The 20,165-nt window shown below is 43.6% G+C and overlaps 1 protein-coding gene across 3 annotated transcripts in view; it reads left to right on the top strand.

Annotated features, from left to right (window-relative positions):
* wdr17 (WD repeat domain 17) overlaps positions 1-19,015 on the top strand; it is a 42,170-nt gene extending 23,155 nt beyond the window's left edge. For 2 of the 3 annotated variants that reach the window (XM_084005815.1, XM_084005816.1), the window contains exons 16-32: positions 1,761-1,910; positions 1,987-2,117; positions 3,186-3,311; positions 4,312-4,467; positions 5,718-5,782; positions 6,385-6,517; positions 6,720-6,808; positions 9,044-9,143; positions 9,276-9,415; positions 9,922-10,033; positions 11,231-11,372; positions 12,335-12,437; positions 12,572-12,673; positions 13,338-13,436; positions 14,928-14,995; positions 17,742-17,839; positions 17,929-19,015. In XM_084005815.1, the coding sequence (XP_083861941.1) occupies positions 1,761-1,910; positions 1,987-2,117; positions 3,186-3,311; positions 4,312-4,467; positions 5,718-5,782; positions 6,385-6,517; positions 6,720-6,808; positions 9,044-9,143; positions 9,276-9,415; positions 9,922-10,033; positions 11,231-11,372; positions 12,335-12,437; positions 12,572-12,673; positions 13,338-13,436; positions 14,928-14,995; positions 17,742-17,839; positions 17,929-18,048 (1,934 nt within the window). In that variant the 3' untranslated portion in view covers positions 18,049-19,015. Of the gene's footprint in view, positions 1-1,760; positions 1,911-1,986; positions 2,118-3,185; positions 3,312-4,311; positions 4,468-5,717; positions 5,783-6,384; positions 6,518-6,719; positions 6,809-9,043; positions 9,144-9,275; positions 9,416-9,921; positions 10,034-11,230; positions 11,373-12,334; positions 12,438-12,571; positions 12,674-13,337; positions 13,437-14,927; positions 14,996-17,741; positions 17,840-17,928 lie in introns of those variants that run through there. The other variant, XR_014596861.1, reaches the window with a different exon arrangement.
* The last annotated feature ends 1,150 nt before the right edge of the window (positions 19,016-20,165 follow it).

The following is a 20,165-nucleotide window of genomic DNA, read 5'->3' as shown; positions in this document are numbered from 1 at the left end:
CTGTCATCGGTTTGTCAAGTGACGGAACTTGCACTGAACCTCCCCTAACGCATTAAAGGTGAGGTGAGGAGCTCATTTGATTGGTGAAGATTTTAATCGGCTGTATTAATCCCAGTCCATGCCTCGTCTCCTCCTCGTCTCCCACTCACGCCTTCTCCTCCTCCCTCTTTCCCACTTGCGCGGGTGGGCGAGACGGGAGGTGTGCCTGCGCTAGCCTGCGCGGTGCACAAAACTTGCAAAGTCCAGGCGGACACATCCCCATCGGCGTTGCTACTCCTACAACTTACTGCAAAACCTCACCTCAGTGCCACTTGCCGTAAGTCTGTTTAAATACAGAAGTGACACGTTGCAATGATACACACCCAGTGACCATCCTGCTACCTTGATTTGAAAAGGAATGTCCGTACTACTCCTCTTTTACTTCTAGGGTTAGGCCTAAGTAAGATAATTAAAATGACGTGCTGTAGAATCAGATTGCGGCTGCGCGGTGGGGTAGTGGGTAGCACTCTCACCTCACAGCAAGAGGGGCCCGGGTTCGAGTCTGGTTCAGGTTTGGGTTCCTTCTGTGTGGAGTTTTCATGTTCTCCCTGTGTAAGCGTGGGTTCTCTCCGGGTTGTCCAGCTTCCTCCCACAGTCCAAATACATGCAGGATGGGGATAGGTTCATTGATGACTCCAAATGTCCCATAGCTGTGAATGTGAGTGTGAATGGTTGTCTGTCTCTACATGTCAGCCCTGTGATAGACTGGTTACCTATCCAGGGTGTTCCCTGCCTTCGCCCAATGGGATCGGCTCCAGCCCCCCCACGACCCTGGACAGGGTCGTTGATGGACGGATGGATGGATGGATGGATGGATGGATGGATGGAGAATCAGATTTCATGCATGTTATATTGCAGTTCGTTCTTTGATACACCTCTTGGTGTAACCTGGACATATAGTCAGTGATGTAGCCAAGTTTATCTGGTGTTTTGGGTCTGAATATCAGACAACTTCACCTGTCTCTTCAGGCTGGAGGCCATAGGAAGCCTTTTCAGTGGCTTCCAAGATGTTCTTCTTTGTACTTCCAATGCCCAAAAATCCCCAAGATCCCAGGGGCTGCTGTGAAACTGGCCTGCGAAGCCCACTTCAAGTGGCTCACACCGGGCCGTCCACCCATTCCACCATTCAGCTTCCAGATCTCTTCCTTTATTGTGCCTTCTCCATCCGAACTTCCCAGGGGACAGATATCACTAGAAAAAACACTAATGTGTTTGACAAAGTCATCAAGTAGCTGTGATAATATCCGGGAACCTCAGTTGTCACCCTATGGCAACCAGGAAGTGCCAGTCTCTTGCTGTTGAGAGCAGACTACTTTTGGCAGGGGCCGAGGCTTCTTCCTTACACGAGGTGATGTTGAGTGTTGCTGCTTACTGAAGATGGTCTACTACTACATGCAGAACTTGGTCATGGCTCCAATGATTTCACCAGCCACCCGTACAAGAAGCTGCTTTTCCTTTCAAAGCCCTCCATGATGGTGATTGGGATTTTGTTGAATAGCAGTGGTAAGAACAGTCAGGGTAGGATTCCTTGTTAATATATCCAGGCCTTGAATTTTCCAGGAAGCCCTAACTTGTTCATTGTTGAGAGCTAAGTGTCAGTTATTTTGCTGAATTTTGGTATCACATGGTCTCCAACATGACACTTTAAACCTCCGCCCTGAAATACTACCACACTGTTTCTGTTATGACGTGCATTTACTAAACTGTGCATGTGCCTGTAGGTTTGACATGTCATCAGAATCGCCCGTTCACCATGGCCAGCTGTAGCAGAGACAGTACAGTGAGGCTGTGGTCTCTTACACCCCTCATCTCGCCACTGCTGCTGAACATCCTCACCAGCCAGCCCTGGGAAAAGATAATAGGAAACACAGGTAAGAACAGAGGCTCAGCCACTTATATTGGATGGGGTTCTGTTCTCATTTAACCATGCTGGTTGTGTGTCTGCAGACACAGCTATGGTTCCTGGCTCTCCGCCGCTGCTCTGTGGTAAAGTGTCTCGAGACATCAAGCAGGAGCTGGATAAACTGAGCTCTGACTTCAGGGCCAAGAAACTCCGCTGGTTCTCTGAATGCTTTTCGGTAACTTTATTCTGAATGCTTGTTTATTATTGGAGTGAATAATGTGATTTATGTGGAAGCTTGCAATTTTAGCAATTTCCACGACTTTTCTGCAAATTACCGAAATAAGGTGGGAGCAGGCAGGGTGGAGAATGCATATCACAATCTAAAATATGCGAGTGGTCGACACAAACAGCTGTTTGGCTCACAGGGTGTACTGAAAGGGCGTCGCATACCGAACTAAACATCCTGCACTGAAAGGTTCTGGTACGCATATCGTTACACCCCAATACATCGTGTGACTTCTGTCATGTGGTGCATTCAGTGTGCATCGCTTCGCCTCTATATCCTGCAAGTGACCTTATTTACGAAGGCATTGTTGGATTTTTAGTAGTCCTCAGCCTTTTTGATAACGTTACTCAGAAATGTTTAGCTTTATTCTCACTGGAACAAGTTGTTTTTTAATGAATTATACAACACTAACCACATCTAATTTCATTGCAAAGCAACACCTAAAAATATTGCAACATGCATCCCGTTTACAAAAAAAAGATTCTGTGAAATTATTTTAATCCACAACAATCCCCAAAAATGCCTGCCAAATCCTGGAGGCACAGATATATATATATATATATATATATATATATATATATATATATATATATATATATATATAAATTACCAAATAATGTGGTTGCATAAGTATTGTTAAATAGTAGTACAGGTTAAATAGTAGGTCAGCCATTATATATTATATCACAATCTTTAAGTAAACAATGAATAAAGGGAGAAGTTAACAAAAGGCCCTGTTGACCCAACTTCCAGTTGTAAACCAAAGTCAAACATTTCAAATGTAGCAAAGCTCCACTTCTGGTTCAAACCTGACTCTGGGTGATGTATTACAGGGCTGCAGGAATGTCAGTTAACCTCTGAATGTTACATTGGTACATCGTTATATCCCAATTTGAAATATTACTAGAAAACAACGTCAACATATAAACAACTGCATTGGGCATAGTTTATATTATATATTACTTATATGCTGCGTGTGTTTCTGAGCATAATGGTGCATGCTTTGTCCTGCACTAGCCTCCAGGGGGCAGTAGTAACCTGTGGGACTTGGTATGGGTCATGAACGGCCAGGACGACTCGCTGCTTCCAGCCAGCTACAGCAAGGGAGTGATGCACATGAAACACCTGCTCAAGTTTAAAACGGTGAGATCCTTTTCACTAGTCCCTTTTCAAGGTTAAATGGTTTGTTTATTGCCATACAATGAATACACATTATGAAAGATTATCATAATAAATACAGCATACACCTATCCAGCAACTGTAGATTGAATTCATCATGGAATGACGGACAGGAACTCATGAGTACCTTTTGTTTATGGGTGTTTTCACATATATTCCCCTTTAAACCAACCAAACTTAGTCATCTTAAAGTGGACCATCAGAAAAGGGACTATTTGTTTGATTTTTGTTCACATTTTCAGTTTATTGGAGAGAGGCCTCAGTCCTCTTTCTATTCACGCTGTAGTCCCTACCGTCATCCCTCTGCTGGTCAATGACATGTTTAGTTGCTTCCATACAGAAAGAATACTGAGGCTTTTCTCATTCATTCCGTCCAAATTATCTATTTTATATTCATGTGAAAACGTCTCCTTCAAACAACTGCATTATTTCAGTTTTTCACAACAAACTTACTTTAAACACATCATATTAAAATTATAATATTCGCCCAATACTATTACAGAATAGAGCCTGAATGCATCATCATAGAACCTCCATTAACGTTAGCTGTTAGCGCTGGTTTTTAGCCAGTAGGCCAGTTTTGGCCTCCCTGCACTGGGTTCCTGTCCATTTCAGCATCGGTTTTAAGATTTTCTTGCTTGATATTAAGGTTTTAAATTGACTAGCACCACCTTATCTAGAAGAACGTTAAAGCCGATCTTCAGAGCACATGTTACTACTGATGAGACGAGGCATTGCTTACGGCAAGCCTAGAGGGCTAAAAAACAACAGGAGAGGGTCTGGTTACACTTAGTTTCAGAGAGTTCAAATATGCACAAAATAGGCTGACTTTGTCTGTCTGCAAAGGTTTTATCACCACGATAGTGTCACAACCATATATATAATACAGGTGTGTGTAAATGTACCAGTATAAAGTGTATGTCACGTCACTTGTTTCTCTTCCATTTGTTCCATTGTCTCTCAGTCCGAAGCCCAGGAGCTCACTATAGTGAAGATGTCTAAGTTTGGAGGAGGGATCGGAGCTCCCAGTAAAGAGGAGAGGCTGAAAGAAGCAGCGGACATCCATCTGAGACTGGGACAGATTCAACGATACTGTGAATTAATGGTGGAGCTGGGACAGGTTTGACCATTTTAATATTTAATATTATATTTAATATTCTTTAATCAATGCCTCACATCCAGAGGGTCCTGGGTTCGAATCCCAGTTACCTGTCAACCCTGTGATAGACCGGTTACCTGTCTGTCTCTACATGTCAGCCCTGTGATAGACTGGTTACCTGTCTGTCTCTACATGTCAGCCCTGTGATAGACTGGTTACCTGTCTGTCTCTACATGTCTCCCTGTGATAGACTGGTTACCTGTCTGTCTCTACATGTCTCCCTGTGATAGACTGGTTGCCTGTCTGTCTCTACATGTCAGCCCTGTGATAGACTGGTTACCTGTCTGTCTCTATATGTCAGCCCTGTGATAGACTGGTTACCTATTTGTCTCTACATGTCAGCCCTGTGATAGACTGGTTACCTGTCTGTCTCTACATGTCGGCCCTGTGATAGACTGGTTACCTGTCCAGAGTGTACCCTGCCTTCGCCCAATGACAGCTGGGATCGGCACCAGCCCCCCCACGACCCTGAATACAGGATAAGCGGTATACGATGGATGGGTGGATGGAATCAATGGCTGACTCCACCTTCGTCTCTTTTTATCCTCCTCTAATACCATCTTTCAAGTTTGCTGGACTGAAAGCAAAGTTTTCCAGCTGTTGTAACAAAATGGCCTAATTTACAAGTCATGAGACAATATGAGAATTTCATGTCTTCATTGTCCTGGCCAAAATGATTTCACTTTGTGATATTATCCTCACCAAAATATGCTAAATAATCTTACAATGACAGGAAAAAGTACTGGAATCACATTTTTATTAAGAAACAAATCTTTTTGTTTTAGTGTCACTAATCTTTTTTTAGTGAAAACAATCAAATAATCCTAATGAGAAATCATAGGGTCTCCCTGCATAAATAACTAATAAATAAATTACATTTTTGCATCCTTTATCTATTAAATCAAGTTCTATTTTTCACATCTCTACCATGATAGTGAGGTAGACAGCTTTTTCATGTTTCTAATGGCGATATTTACAATTATACCCATAATGAAAATTCATCATGATCAACTTATTGCGAGTGTCCCTCGTTGCTTATATTTGTACCACCATTTTGTCTCTGGCATCATAAAATGCTTGGGTTGTCATCGTAGAAGAGCCTGCGAGTGGAAACTGGAGGTGAAAGAAGTTGAAAAGAGTACTGATTCTATTGTGAGAAAAAGATAAAAGAGTTTGTAACTTGACCTAACGGAGGGTTTCCTCTCTTCCAGTGGGAGAAAGCATTATCTGTGGCACCAGGTGTCTCCATGAAGTACTGGAAGAAACTCATGCAGAGGTAAACCATGGGGCAGTTTCCTGTTTCAGCTTCCCGACTAAACAACAATAGAAGGGAAGCAAAGATTTCATGTCGTGGTGTTTTTCTGTGTGAACTTCTTGAAATGTTTGGAATGGAAGTCACGTTCATGTCACTGCAGTTGTCTGTACATTGTGGTTGCAGAAAAAAAAGTGGAACAAGAAACTGACGAAAATCAAAATGCACAAAAAGAGATGCTTTTCATTTTTCTAGAATGCCGTCATTGAAAACACCCTTTGAAGACAAACACAGCTGTTAAACAGACTGATGAGATGAGATCATCCTGAATTCTTGTCTCTGCAGCTCATTTCACATCAGTTTGCTCCTGTTACTTACTTGTGAAGAATGGTGTAAATGGTGTACCCCCATCCCCCCCCCCCCCAGCATCATCAGAGACCCTCAGGAACAAGTTAACATTGTTGATATTGTTACATCTTGTTAAATTCTTACAGCTCGATTGGAACCAGGGATATATTCTTTTTGTCATCTTAATTACAATATAAATACAAACAGAAGGACAAACCTGTATCTGCACATTGCTTATGTTACATGTTTACGTCATTTTATTTATGTTCGTGTCGCAGGAGAGCTGACCAGCTGATGGCTGAGGATAATGATGATACGATCCCATACTGCATCGCCACAGGAGACATAAAAAAGCTTGTAACCTTCTTCACTGGACGAGGACAGCTGCTGGAAGCCCTAATAATAGCGCAGGTACAGAGAGGGAGCATGAACCGGGAACAGTTTTTCATTCGGGCTGGATGGTGGGTTAGTGGTTACAGATGGGGTGGATAGATAGCTAATGGGAGACAAAGACAGATACTAGGTGAGTAAATACATCAACAGTCATGTTGATCTTTGTGACAATATTGATAGGAAATGGTTAAAAATACATAATAATTTTCTCTGTTTTTAGGGAGCATGTGAAGGGAACATTCGTGCACCTCCAAGCTCCTTAGTGAACCACACAAATAATGACGTGGATAGCAGACAACAATACCAGAGGTAAAGCAAACACACACACACATATCAAATATAACAATGGCCTGTTCACATCAAATGCAAAGCAAGTTTTTGACTCGTCTTACTCATGCAAGTTTGACCGCAGGGTCATTTGTGTTTATTTGCATCATTCGCACTAGAGGCGCCGGAGAGGCGGGGCTTACCTCCATGTAGACACCAACAAGGTTTCATCAATCATGGCTGAAATAACCATTATAGATGCTTTGTACATGATGTGAAGTCCTAGATACAAAAAAGTCCAAAGTCATTGTTTGTTAGGTCTGTCTGCAAGATGACAAGCACACAACATTTTCTGAAAGTAGTTTGAATTGATCAGAATAGGCTGTTAACATTGTAGCTGCTCCATTAACACTCCAAATAACATCTTCTAGACATAAATACAGCAGTGACCTTGTTGACTGTACCATAGACAGTCTCTGGCTTCTCTCCATAGTCTGGTCTGGAGACCAGACTGACCAGAGACTGTCTATGGTACGTTTTCAGAGAATAGAGAAAGTAAAAAAAAAATGCAGAACATAACTTTTTACAAGTAATCTCATTCAGTCATAATGTAGATATGTGAAATGGGACACCCTGATGAGCTATAAAGCTTGAGAAGAGAGAAAATGTCCACAATAATTCTTAACCCACATATAAACATAATCTCTTAATCTTTCCAAACACACATTATTCTTAACAAAATATGGATAAATAGACTGTTTCCATACCAATCCTCACATTGATTACACAGTATACTGTATTAATATTGTTATTGAGTGTGTTTCAGTGTATGCAATCTGAATGAAAAGTCATGTATCTAAAAAAGAGCATCATAACTAGAAACAGCATCTTCACTCAGAGGGCCCTAGTTTCGTGGCGCAGGGTGGCGGAGCCGGTGCAATGCAAGTTTCGACTAGCGCAGCCTTGCGCACGGTCAGTTTGGCAATTTGGTGGATCGCCTGCGCCAAGATGGGTGTGGTGGCGCAGCAGGGGGAGGCGTCACAGATTCAGCTTGGCCCAGCGGAAGTTTCGGAGACTGCGCCGAAAGCCCGCCAGCTCCAACCTGGTCTACTCCTAGCGCAAGGCGAATTACAGCTGGTGGAGTGGCAGTTTGGCTCACCAGCGCAGTGCGCACACGTCACCAAGACCTCACAGGCAGGTTTCCACAGTTCCAGGCACATTTAAATGCAATAAATAATCACAACAAACACTATTTAATGCAACTAATTGAATCAACACGTGAATTTATATCTATATAGATTGTCCCGTCACATCTGACGTCAGATCAAAGGTGGATGGCACCCGTAACGGAAACTCAGACTGAATTAACACAGCTGAAACTTGGACCCTGAAACATTAGTTTCATCCTGGGAAAAGTTTGGCCATCTGGCGCTGCTGCTGCTGCTGTCTTCTGTCCAGCGCCGCCGCTAGCCATTTTGGTGCCCTAAGCGGAATTCCTTTATGATGCCCCCCCCTACCCGAAAAACAGTGATTTAGGGGCGCGCAGGTGGCGGAGTGGTTAGAGTGCATGCCATGTATGTTACACGTACGCATACGCTGCCGACCCCAGTTTGAATCCCGTCCGAAGGTCTTTTGCTGCATGTCACACCTCCCTCTCTCTCTCCTGTTTTTCATATCTATCCACTGCTAATAAAATGCGTCTATGCCTGAAAAAATCTTTACAAAAAAATACAGCAGCTCGTGCCTGGTCTTGCGCCTCGGCAGCCTGTTGTCTGTGTCTGTGGAGAAACGTGCAACTTTGCCGCCAGCTGGAACCGGAGTTCGGGCTGCAGCTGGTCTGAGCGGCGCGAGTGTCCTGGTGTTGGACGGGGGAATCCGGTGCAGCTGTGGAGCGCAGATGATGAAGACGGTGATGATGATGATGAATTGCTGCTTGTGAAGGCACCGGGTTCTCGTCACCATGAGTGTTAATCCCACTCCACGCCTTGTCTCCTCCTCGTCTCCCACTCACGCCTTTTCTCCTCCCTCTTTCCCACTTGCGGGGGTAGGAGTGACGGAAGGCATGCCTGCGCCAGACTGCACCGTGCACGAAACTTGCAAAGTCCAGGCAGACACACCCCGTTGGCGTGGTGCAGGTGCGCTGCGCTCCGACTGCGCCTGGTGTACGAAACTAGGGCCCAGAGTGTTGTAGAACAAAATAACCTTGGAATCCTTCCAGTTAAGGTTGCAGGTTGATTTAACGGTCCAATCCCTGGCTAGACTTCTCTGTTTGTCCAGTCTCCTCCATAAGGTATGTAAGGAACTGGCTGAGTGGTACTTCCAGGACGGATGCTCTGTCCTGGCAGCATGCTGTCACCTAGCTGTGGACGACATCAAGGTACACACCTTCAGAGTCTAGGCATTAATCACATACAGTGCATTTGCTTTTGTTTGTGTATCGTGTCTTTTCTTTATCGTTGCTGATCATTCATGATAACAACAAGTCTAAATGTGTGTGTTGTGCTTTTAGTTAGCCATGACCAGTCTTATCCGAGGTAATGAGCTGGAGTTGGCTGCGTGTGTGGGAATTGTCCTTGGAGAGGCAGCCAATCAGAGCACTGCATACTGTCTTGAACTCTTGGCCAGGAAGTACATGATGACACCTACTTGGTACGTCTGTCTCCATGTATGTCCACTTAACGTATCCTCTATTGTTCTTCTGTAACGTTCCAGGTTTAGCTTCGTAGGGCAAATTTATTTCTTTAAAATGTTGTATTTATATTTGTTTTTCCTACTTTTAATGTGTAGATGTGATCTTGATCTTTATCATGTTGCTGATTACTGTATTTGGTTTGGTGTTCAGCCAGCTGTAACAGCCTGAGAACTTTAACAAACAGGCTATGTTTGACTTTACATCATGACACATGTCCCTGGTTTCAAGGTTACACTTGAAACCCTAGTTCTTTGAGCACAGGCGGAGCCCAGTTACCACCAAACTTTTTTGTGCTTTGACTTCACTTTGCATTAATCGTTTTCTGTCGCTGTAGATGAGCAGGGAGCTAAAGGTAAAGGGCTCCAGCTGTGTTGATAACTACTAGGGTTACAGTGCAAAACAACAAACCTGCAGGGAATGCTTCTAAGGCATTGCAAAAACTGTTATCTCTGTTTACATTTAGGGAGCTATCAGCAGACCTACTGCAAATTATTCCTGACAACCACATTTTATTGGCTAAGCTGTGTGCACTTTACCCCGGCAGTGCCACTGAAATCAACCAGTTTCATGAAAGGGTGAGTAGGCAGTCATTAAGTCAAATCTAAGACATGTTTCTGCTGAAATTAAATGGAGGCTAGATGTCTGATGTTACGTTCCCATCTAAACTGCACTCTCAATTGCGTTTCCGGACAGAATAGTAGCAGTATTAAACACTTTGAAATATGTGGTTAACAAAGAAAACCAAACAAACAAAAAACAATACAAAACTACATAGTTACATCATAAACTGTATATAAGAAGACTTAGTCATCGTGACGTCACGCATTAGTTTGTGGACTATGAACACAAGCAGCAGAGCAGCACCCTTACTGGATCTGGATCCATCTGGATTCTGGTGTGAAGCTGTTAACAAAGTTAGCTTCATAATTCAAAGTCAACTTTACAGATAAGTTTAAGTCATATTAGTTGCTAATTGTATTGGTATTGTCATAGCGACGATACCGTGGTAGTGACCTGTCAATCACAAAGTAGTCCCGCTCCAAAACACCCCCTGCTTTCTGGTCTGTTTGACATTCAATTCAATTCAATTCAATTCAATTTTATTTATAGTGTCAAATCACAACAGAAGTCATCTCAGGACACTTAACACATTGAGCAGGACTAGAATACGCTCAAAATTTCAAGAGTCAGTAAATGGACCCTAATTTACTAAATGCACATCATGCTGGATTGAAGAAGACTTGAAACTTAATGTTTACAATGTTTACTGAGATAATACATCAAGAGAGAAGTAGGACCATTTTCTCATAGACTTCTATACAACCAGACTTCTTTTTGCAAACAGAGGAGTCGCCCCCGGGTGGCCAGCAGAGAGAATGCAAGTCTAAGGCACTTGAACTTTGGCTTAATTTTCCAGGACTGGAGGTTGTCGCCTGAGTCACATTGAGACAACAAAGCTACTGAGTTAGGTTCAGTAAAACCATCATTGTTTGCCTTAAATGACTGAATTTAAACAGAAACAAAACAAAAACGTGACAAAGCTACTGGGTTTAACGGGACACTAACATCAGTCTCCGGGTGGTAGTTCTTTGTTTTTTGACCCATCCAACACTCAGACCTCCTCCCTGATGGACTTCTGCAGACTCGTTATCACTAATTTGTGATAGGTCAAGAACAAACGGAATTCACAACAAAATATGAAGCGGATGTTGATTATATGAACATTTGTCATCATTAAAGTGACTATGATTTTGTGTTTTCTGTCATTCAAGTGCGGCCTCCCTCCATTAGAGGAATGTAAGGCCCTGGCAGATGCAGCCATGTGTGAAGGAGATTTGCTGTCAGCAGTTCAATTCTACCTGCTGAGCTTGGAACCTGAGAATGCCCTTTCGATAGGACTGAATCACGTTAAAGGTATTGGCATCTCAGTTTTAATTGTGTCTGTATGTGGCTACCTACCTTACATAGCATCTACACATCTACACTATGATGATCCAACACCATTCAAAGTCAGAGATGTTGCTGAATCAGAGACTCTGTCCCCCAGAGGTCTACGATAGTAGCTCACATTAGTCCAGAGACCAGACCAGACTATGTGGAGAAACCAGCGACTGTCTGTGGTCCCCCAGAGGTCTAGATAGTAGCTCACATTAGTCCAGAGACCAGACCAGACTATGTGGAGAAACCAGAGACTGTCATGTCTAGATGATGTTGATGGAGCAGCATTGTTAGTATAGCCGAGCACCCATCAATCCAGACTCCATTCAGAAAACAAGCATTTTAAAAGTTTGCTTGTGCATGACTTCAGACTTTTTACAAATCATCATTATTTAGTCATTTGAGCATCCTTTGTTTTTATCAGTTTATTGCAATTAAATCAGAGCAAAATAGTTTATTTTAGGTTTATAGAGCTGTAGTAAACCAGCCAACGTGTCTTTCTAGATACAGTGAATAGCACCAAGCAACCTCTGGATGATGTTTTGAACCCAGAAAGGACGGCATCTGGTTTCCTGGTGTATCTGGGACTTCACAACACGTACAATGTATGTCGGTGTCCCCCTTCTGTGCAACTAGCACGAGTGAAACTTGCGAGAGTAACACAAGGCGTGAATTTGTTTGGTTCGAAGATGTCACAAGACAAAGGACTTGACACTGACACAAAGACTTCATACACAAGAAACAAATCAGACAACAAGACACAGGTGGTCAGACATGAGGGCAGGCTAAAAACTGATTGGTGGAAACAAAGGGAACACAGCAAGGCTGAGGTGATAACCACAAAGACAGGAAGTAAAATCAAACACAGGACCCAAGATCATGACATAGTCTTCTGTTCCGTAAATCAGTGATTTATCGAACATTTTCCTCCTCACCAGAACAGCTGACTGGACCTGATTGGACAGTGGATACTGTTCAGCCAATCCTGGACCTGATGAGTTACATCAGAACTGACTGTCTCACCATGGCCAAGTTGACTGAGTAAGAACATTTATTTCTTTATTATTAGTATTCATATTTCATTATTATGTTATTATGCTAACCCTAACCCTTCTCATACATTGTCAGACTTGAACCTCATCCAGGCCTTTATGCGTGTGTGTGTGTGTTTGCAGAGCCCGCAGTGAGCTGTTGATCCTTTGTGGGTATATTGGAGGTCTACTAGCCATCAGAAGACAGTACTTTAGCATCGTACCAGCACTCTACGAATACACTAGGTAGGCGCCAACTCTGTGTTTGTGTGTTTGTGTTTGTGTGTGTTCAGAATTGTTTGTTTAACATGCAACACTTCCTCACTTGTAAATTGTAAGTATAACTAATAATAACGAGGGCTGTGCCGAGTAGTTTCAAGCTTTGGAGCTTCATTCATAGCATTAACTGCAATAATCCTCCTATTCCTCTCTCTCTCTGTCTCTCTCTCAAACACACAGAGCGAGGGAAGCAGCGCTTCGTAATTATTTCAGCCCAAATGTAAAAAAATTACAGAAAAAATATATTTATCTGTTCTCCTGCACGCACCTGTATTAACAAGGCGGTCTATCAGTCTATCTTTGGTCTTGGCTGATTCCCTTCACTCGCTAAAATAAAAAAGTTGATACAAAAGCCTAGAAACACTCTTGGTTTCTTCCTGTGGAGTCTAAGTAAACGTCTGCTGTCAGTCAGCCTGGTGAAGGCAGGTTAGCGAGCCGATAACATATGGTTTTCTATCTGATTTGCCTGTGGTGTTTATGTTTGAGTTACATTTAGCTACTGAGATGACTTTAACACTTGTATGTAATGATCATTCAGTATTTCCTTACTTTGATAATTGCCATTATCAGGTTGAAATTGGATGAACAGTCTGTAAGTCAGTCCAATGGTGTTTTTCTTTTTGTCTCTCAGTCAGCTGTTAAAGCGGAGGGAGGTGTGTGTCCCTCTGAAGATTGAGCAGCTGTCTGTGGAGCTGGATGCATGGCGGTCCTGCTCACAAAGTAACAGCAAGTAGGTAACACGCAAACACAACTATAATTATATTTTACTTTCCTAATTTTGTTATTATATATTATATTATATATTAATATTATTTTTATCCATCCATTATCTGTAACCGGTCATGGGGGAGGGGGGGTGGGGGGGGCGGAAGAAAAGAAAAAATGATAAGAACATATAGATAACAATGATGATAACAAAGAAAAATGATAACAACATATGGGGCCCTAGTTTCGTAGACCAGGCGTAGTCAGTGCGCCACGCCGACGGGGTGTGTCCGCCTGGACTTTGCAAGTTTTGTGCACCGCGCAGGCTAGCACAGGCACACCTCCCGTCTCGCCCACCCGCGCAAGTGGGAAAGAGGGAGGAGAAGAAGGCGTGAGTGGGAGACGAGGCGTGGACTGGGATTAATACAGCCGATTAAAATCTTCACCAATCAAATGAGCTCCTCTCCTCACCTTTAATGCGTTAGGGGAGGTTCAGTGCAAGTTCCGTCACTTGACAACCCGATGACAGAAGCAGCGCTGCCGCTCCCACCACGCGCGTCACGCGCTGTGCGTGTGTATCATAATAATAACAATGCCGATATTATAAAAAACAGGAGAGAGAGAGGGAGATGTTTTGGTCCGAGAGGCTGAGTTTCCGTTACGGGTGCCATCCGCCTTTGATCTGACGTCAGATGTGACGGGACAATCTATATAGATATAAATTCACGTGTTGATTCAATTAGTTGCATTAAATAGTGTTTGTTGTGATTATTTATTGCATTTAAATGTGCCTGGAACTGTGGAAACCTGCCTGTGAGGACTTGGTGACGTGTGCGCACTGCGCGCCGGTCAGCCAAACTTCCACTCCGCCAGCTGTAATTCGCCTTGAATGAATGGACTTTATTTGCGCCTTGCGCCTTACGCCAAGAGTAGACCAGGTTGGAGCTGGCGGGCTTTCAGCGCAGTCTCTGCGAGGCTTTTTGCCACGAAACTTCCGCTACGCCAAGCTGAATCTGTGACGCCTCCCCCTGCTGCGCCGCCACACCCATCTTGGCGCAGGTGATCCACCAAACTGCCAAACTGACCGTGCGCAAGGCTGCGCGGGTTGAAACTTGCATTACGCCGGCTCCGCCACCCTGCACTGCGCCACGAAACTAGGGCCCATAGACTCACTCATACTGGACTGGCTCCCTCCCAGAGGGTGTGAATGAGAGGGTATGACCCCCAGTGGGCCAGCTCCTCCTACAGGTCTGGCCCACTGGGTCGCTCCTCCGCAGCCAAATATGGTCACATCGTTCATTGCAAACATTCCAAGATGGCAATGGCCAAATGCTGTCAAAAACTCAAGAACCGTAGTCCACAAACCATAGGGTGACGTCACGATGACTAGGTGTACTTCTTCTACACGGTCTGCTGGCTCGCTCCACTAACAGTGCCTGTTATCACTGCAACACCTCTCTGCTGCTGACATGCTTGGACACAGCTTCGTAATTGTTTCTCTGTCTGTTTTCAACAGGCCTTCATCAGAGTGTCAAAGAGAAGAGTTCAGCTGCCTCAAGAGGAGAATCCAGGCAACACACTCTGGTATGAATAAGAGTTGATCAGGGGAGTTCCTGAAAATAAAACACTGCTCTAGTTCTGGGATCAGCAACACGATCCCCAGAATTTGGTGGGGTGCTGATGCTGGTGGTGTTCTGTTGGTGGCATCAGCATCTGGAGGCAGTCAGGGGCAGTCAGAGTACGCTGATCTGTGATTGGCTTGTGTGATATTGGAATGTAGTCGATTAAACCTGGTTGCCTCCTGATCAGATCTAACAGGATGTATTTACTTTGTTTCTGTGATTTCCTGTAAATCATCCTGTTGGGACCTCAGGGTTTGTGTCTATGAAGCAATTCACGGATGCAGATTGAATTGTTTCTGAACATTCAGATTGGAGCATCCTCTGTGTGGAAACACAGCCACGCACCTCAACAGGGGGTCTTTCCCCCTCCCCCATCTGCCTGCAGGTCTGTGTCACTGAAAGTGTCACGTACCTGTGAACTCCAGATTCCATTCTGATTGGTCAACTGCAGTGGAAGTTTTGCTTCGTACTAAGCAATCCAAGTTTGGATCTCTCTCTTTCTACTGAGATGTCGACCTGACCACAGGTCTCCTCTTTCTACTGAGATGTCGACCTGAACACAGGTCTCCTCTTAATACTGAGATGTCGACCTGACCACAGGTCTACTCTTTCTACTGAGATGTCGACCTGAACACAGGTCTCCTCTTCCTCCTGGGATTTGGACCACAGGTCTCAAGGCCCCAAGCAGCGCCCTCAAAACAGCCAACAAGCTGGCTGTTGGAGCCTGCTTCTGCAACAAAGACAAGAATTACTAGTCGAGACGCATCTCACTAGAAATTCCTCCATCCACAACTCCAAGGACAGCAACTTTCCTTCCCAGGAACCTGAAGACAGCAACCTTTCTTCCGAGGAACAAGCAACCCTTCTTCAAGGACTGGTAACAAGCTGGGCATAGCTTACGACAGAAACTGAATGTGATGACATTAATGTTTCAAAGTTATTTTCTATTTGATGTATTGTTGAGTTAAGTGTGTAACCTTAGTTCAGTTGTTAGTGATCTAGAACAGACAGTTTGCACGCATATATTATACTAATTATACACGTACTGTATATAGAAACCTGTTCTCCAGGCAGGACCACACAGCCTCCCACAAAGAACACCCCCACTCCACATGGCTGACTGGTCGACACCCACATATACCCCTTTTCCACCGAGGCATTTTGAGGGGGGGTTCGGAGCCGGTGCCCAATCGCGAACCAGTTCTTCCTGTTTCCACAGACAAACAGCCTGCTCTCGGCCTGGAAAACTGGTTCCCGACTGGCCCCAACTCTTTGCTGGGCTGGAACTGGGCCCGGCTTACGTTAGGGGCTGGGGGCGGGGTTAACGCTCGAGGCAACGGGGGAAAATATGCCGCTGCAGAGTTTTACTAACGTTACTGTTCCCGGTAAGTTTCACTTTTAAAATGTTTCACCTCGTTGCAAACCAACGACACATTTCTGTTTAGTTTACCAAGCTAGTGATTACGTTTGTAACAGCAGCAACTAGTGGCTATGCTTCCTCGGGTAATGTAAGCTGACCGGCTAGCGTGATATCGCTAACAACAACGTTAGCATGCCACTTGGTTACCAACTACCAACGTGACTTAACATCTGTGTTCACAGCGTCGTGGACACGTTTGTGATTAAACCGCTGTTCTCTGGTTTGTGTTTGTAGAGCTGTCGGACATCGGCGATATTGAACGGAGGTCCAACCTGCAGATGACTAAACATCAAACACTCTGATCTATTGATCACACACTGTTCTACAAAAATTTTGTGATTTTAGTATTTTGTGTATTTTATTGTTATTGTATTATTTGCCAAAATAAACACTTTCTCTAAAGAGACATGTTTGCTATGCTTGAAATTAGCGCTGCGGGGAAACCTCAGATGTATACAGTGACGTAATGACGTGGCTCTCTGGGCTCTCTAGCCGGTGGAAACGCAAACAGGTTCTCGGACGGTTCGCAAGTTGAACCAACTGCGAACCAGCACGGCACCGGCCCGGCTCTTGAACTAGGTTCGTGTTGGTGGAAAAGGGGTTATAGAGGCCTCCACCTACGGCTCTACGTAATCAGGCCCTTCAGAGTCAGCTACATAAGATAGCGTCCACTAGGGGCCTCCCTCCTCCTTTGTTCAGCTGTTCCATTCTGAACACCCGGAAGAATAGCACCGCCTAGTGGCTGGAGCCCAACCGGCCCGCTCTCTCTCTCTCTATCCCCTCCCCCTCACCTTTATCACACACGCACGCACACGCACACACACACACACACACACACACACACACTTGTATAGTATTAAGTTAGATAGGCCACTTAGACTTAGTGTATTATTTGTTTATTGTTAATAAACCCCTTTTGAACATACTGCTGTGTTTATTAATGTTGTATAAGAATGAATGATATCAACCTCTTCTCTGTAAAGAATTCACAAATCCTTCAACTGTTTGTACTCATATGCTAATAGTTATTAATTATTGTAATTTGAGTACAAACCCCTTTACATTGAGACAGGTTTGGTTACCTTTTCCTTGATTTCAGGGTGGTGCATCGCTTTTTTATTAATTATATTAATAATCCTGTGCATATCAATAATTATATTGATATTAATAATTATCTATTAGCTCCTGCAAGTACCCCAACAGTCCCCATCATTAATATGGACCATCTAATCTGTGAAACCTCATGACAGTGAATCCATATTGTGTGTAATGTGTTCCTCTCTCTCAGCTGGTTTAATCCTGTGTGGAGCTGATTATGTGACTGGCTCCAATCTGCCGAGCCACTCCGATGTTCAACTGTCTTGTTTCACTGGACACAGAATACAGGTGTGTTTCCTTCTTTTATCAGTATATTTACACTAACATGTATCATCGATGTGTGAGTTTTAACATTGTTTTCTTTTTTCTATGTGCAGGGTCCAGTGTTTTTGCTAGAGGATGGTAAATCAGCAATCTCTCTAAATGATGCTTTAATGTGGGCAAAAGTCAACCCTTTCTCCCCTCTGGGAACAGGACACCACATCAACCCCTTCTAACACACACACACACACACACACACACAGGGACAGTCCTAGTGAAATGTTTACAGATTGGAAGGAAGGAAAAGAAAACATGATTTCCGTTCTTCAGCTATCAGGCCAAGTGTATTTAATGAGTTACAGAGCCAACACATGTGGTTCACCAAACAATGCATTTCTGATTCTGTACGAATGATTCAGTTTCACACAAGCTCATGGTAATGGTAGGTTTTCATAATAGTTGCACTTGTGTGATGAGAACGTAGCTGGTCAGTGTATCTTTTGGTCATTTGATTTTCCATTCAGAAGCGGGTATGAAAAACGAATGAGGTTTGATTTTCATTTTAAAATAAAAAAAAAAAAAAAAAATTGAAACACATGGCAAACAGTGTTTTCTTTTTCATGGTCAAGAAGGGATGAGCAGAATATTTTTAAAAAAGTTTCATTTTATTTTTCAATTCCTTAAAAGGAACCTCAGCTATGAAGACTTGTAGGCCCTAATACGCCACAATTGTTCTCTTGTACTAAAATATGTTGTTAGAAGCACACAAAATGTTGCCATTGCTTTAAAAATATATAATATTTAGTACATATTTTGACCTACGTAGGACGCGATGTTTTCCGCGCGCAATGTACTCTGGGGGCGATGACGTAGAATGGTTGCACTCGGTAGAATAGGCTTGTTCGGGATGGTCTTGGCTTGACTTGACTTGACTTATCACACCGACGAGAGCTGCAGGTGTCTGAGGGGGCGGGCTCTAAAAGAGACCGTAGCCAAACGCCGTCAAGTCGGACAACAAAGTCAACGTGACTATTCTTTTTTTCCAGTATATTTGTATTATCATTCTATGTTTGTATTAACCAGACCTCACATATAATAGGCCTACTCACAGCACAATGCACAGAACTTTAGATCAAGCCATGAGATCAAAGCGACCAAAATAAAAAGGCAAATCATTTCACCACAAGGTGGCCGCGTGCGGACCTGGGGTCCGTTTCACAAAGCAGGTTTAGTAAAAACCTTGAGTTAGTTAACCCTGAGATGAGGGAAACCACCAGCCAGTTCAGCATAAATCTGAGTCAGTTACCCGGGTAACATACTCCGTGAACCTAACCTGCTCGCTAGCAGGTTTGCTTCAACAAACCCTGAGTTTCTCCCTACATGTCTCCGCCTTTTTCCGGAATCTGAACCAACTCCGAAAAATTGTGCCGTCCTTTCATCGTCAACCTAATCAATACGGAAATAAAAGTGATTCTAACAGCTTTGCGTTGGGAGACAATTTTGATTACCTTTCCTTTCAATCACATTAGATATTATCTAAACAATATTCTCCGACATTTTCAACATTTCATATCGCGGACATAATCAGTGATATAAAAAAGAATCGCAACCAGATTCTTTGCGGAGCTAGCTTTTTTGCGAACGGGAGATTTATGAAATGTTTAAGTACATTCCTGTGTTGAAATACCTGCTTATATTTACTGTTTAATATGTGAAATATGATTAAAATCATATGTCATCTTAAAAACTTGTTCCCGCGATGTTTTGGGTCACGTGATATGGTCGCGACCCTGTGATGTCTTTGCAGTCGGCTGCTAAGTCGGACACAATTCTAGCCATCATGCATCGCTTTCAACCCACAATACATCATGTTAGGTAGCGCGCTGCAGGCGGCTACATCAAGTCGAATTCACCTAATAGCTATTGACGCTAGTGTTTGTTTACGTGCGTTTGTTAAGTAATTTCAAGTAAAATGCCACATTGTACTGCTTTTGGATGCGATTTCCAGTCAAAAGGCAACAAGGGGAGTGATGTGAGTTTACACTGCTTTCCTACTGACAAGAAGAGGACAAAGGAGTGGGAAGATGCCTGTGGACGGACACAACTTCCCAAAGATCCGCGGCTATGTTCTCGACATTTTTCTCCTGATGCATTTGAGGCTTTTAGTCGACCACAACTGCTGAAAGAGCTCACCGGAGCGGCTGGGTATAAACGCAGACTAAAATCAAATGCTTTTCCGACAATTTTCCCACATAAGGAGCCTAAACGTCCTCAGGGAGCGAGTGAAATGCGCGTTAAACATCGATAAGTACCGCTCCGTCATAAAACGGTACAAAGCGATAAACAAAAACTA

Source organism: Eutrigla gurnardus (genome assembly GCF_963514095.1).
Source record: "Eutrigla gurnardus genome assembly, chromosome: 3".
In the NCBI taxonomy this organism is placed as follows: domain Eukaryota; kingdom Metazoa; phylum Chordata; class Actinopteri; order Perciformes; family Triglidae; genus Eutrigla; species Eutrigla gurnardus.
The sequence above is the reverse complement of the archived record's forward strand: the minus strand, read 5'-3'. Positions and strand labels throughout refer to the sequence as shown.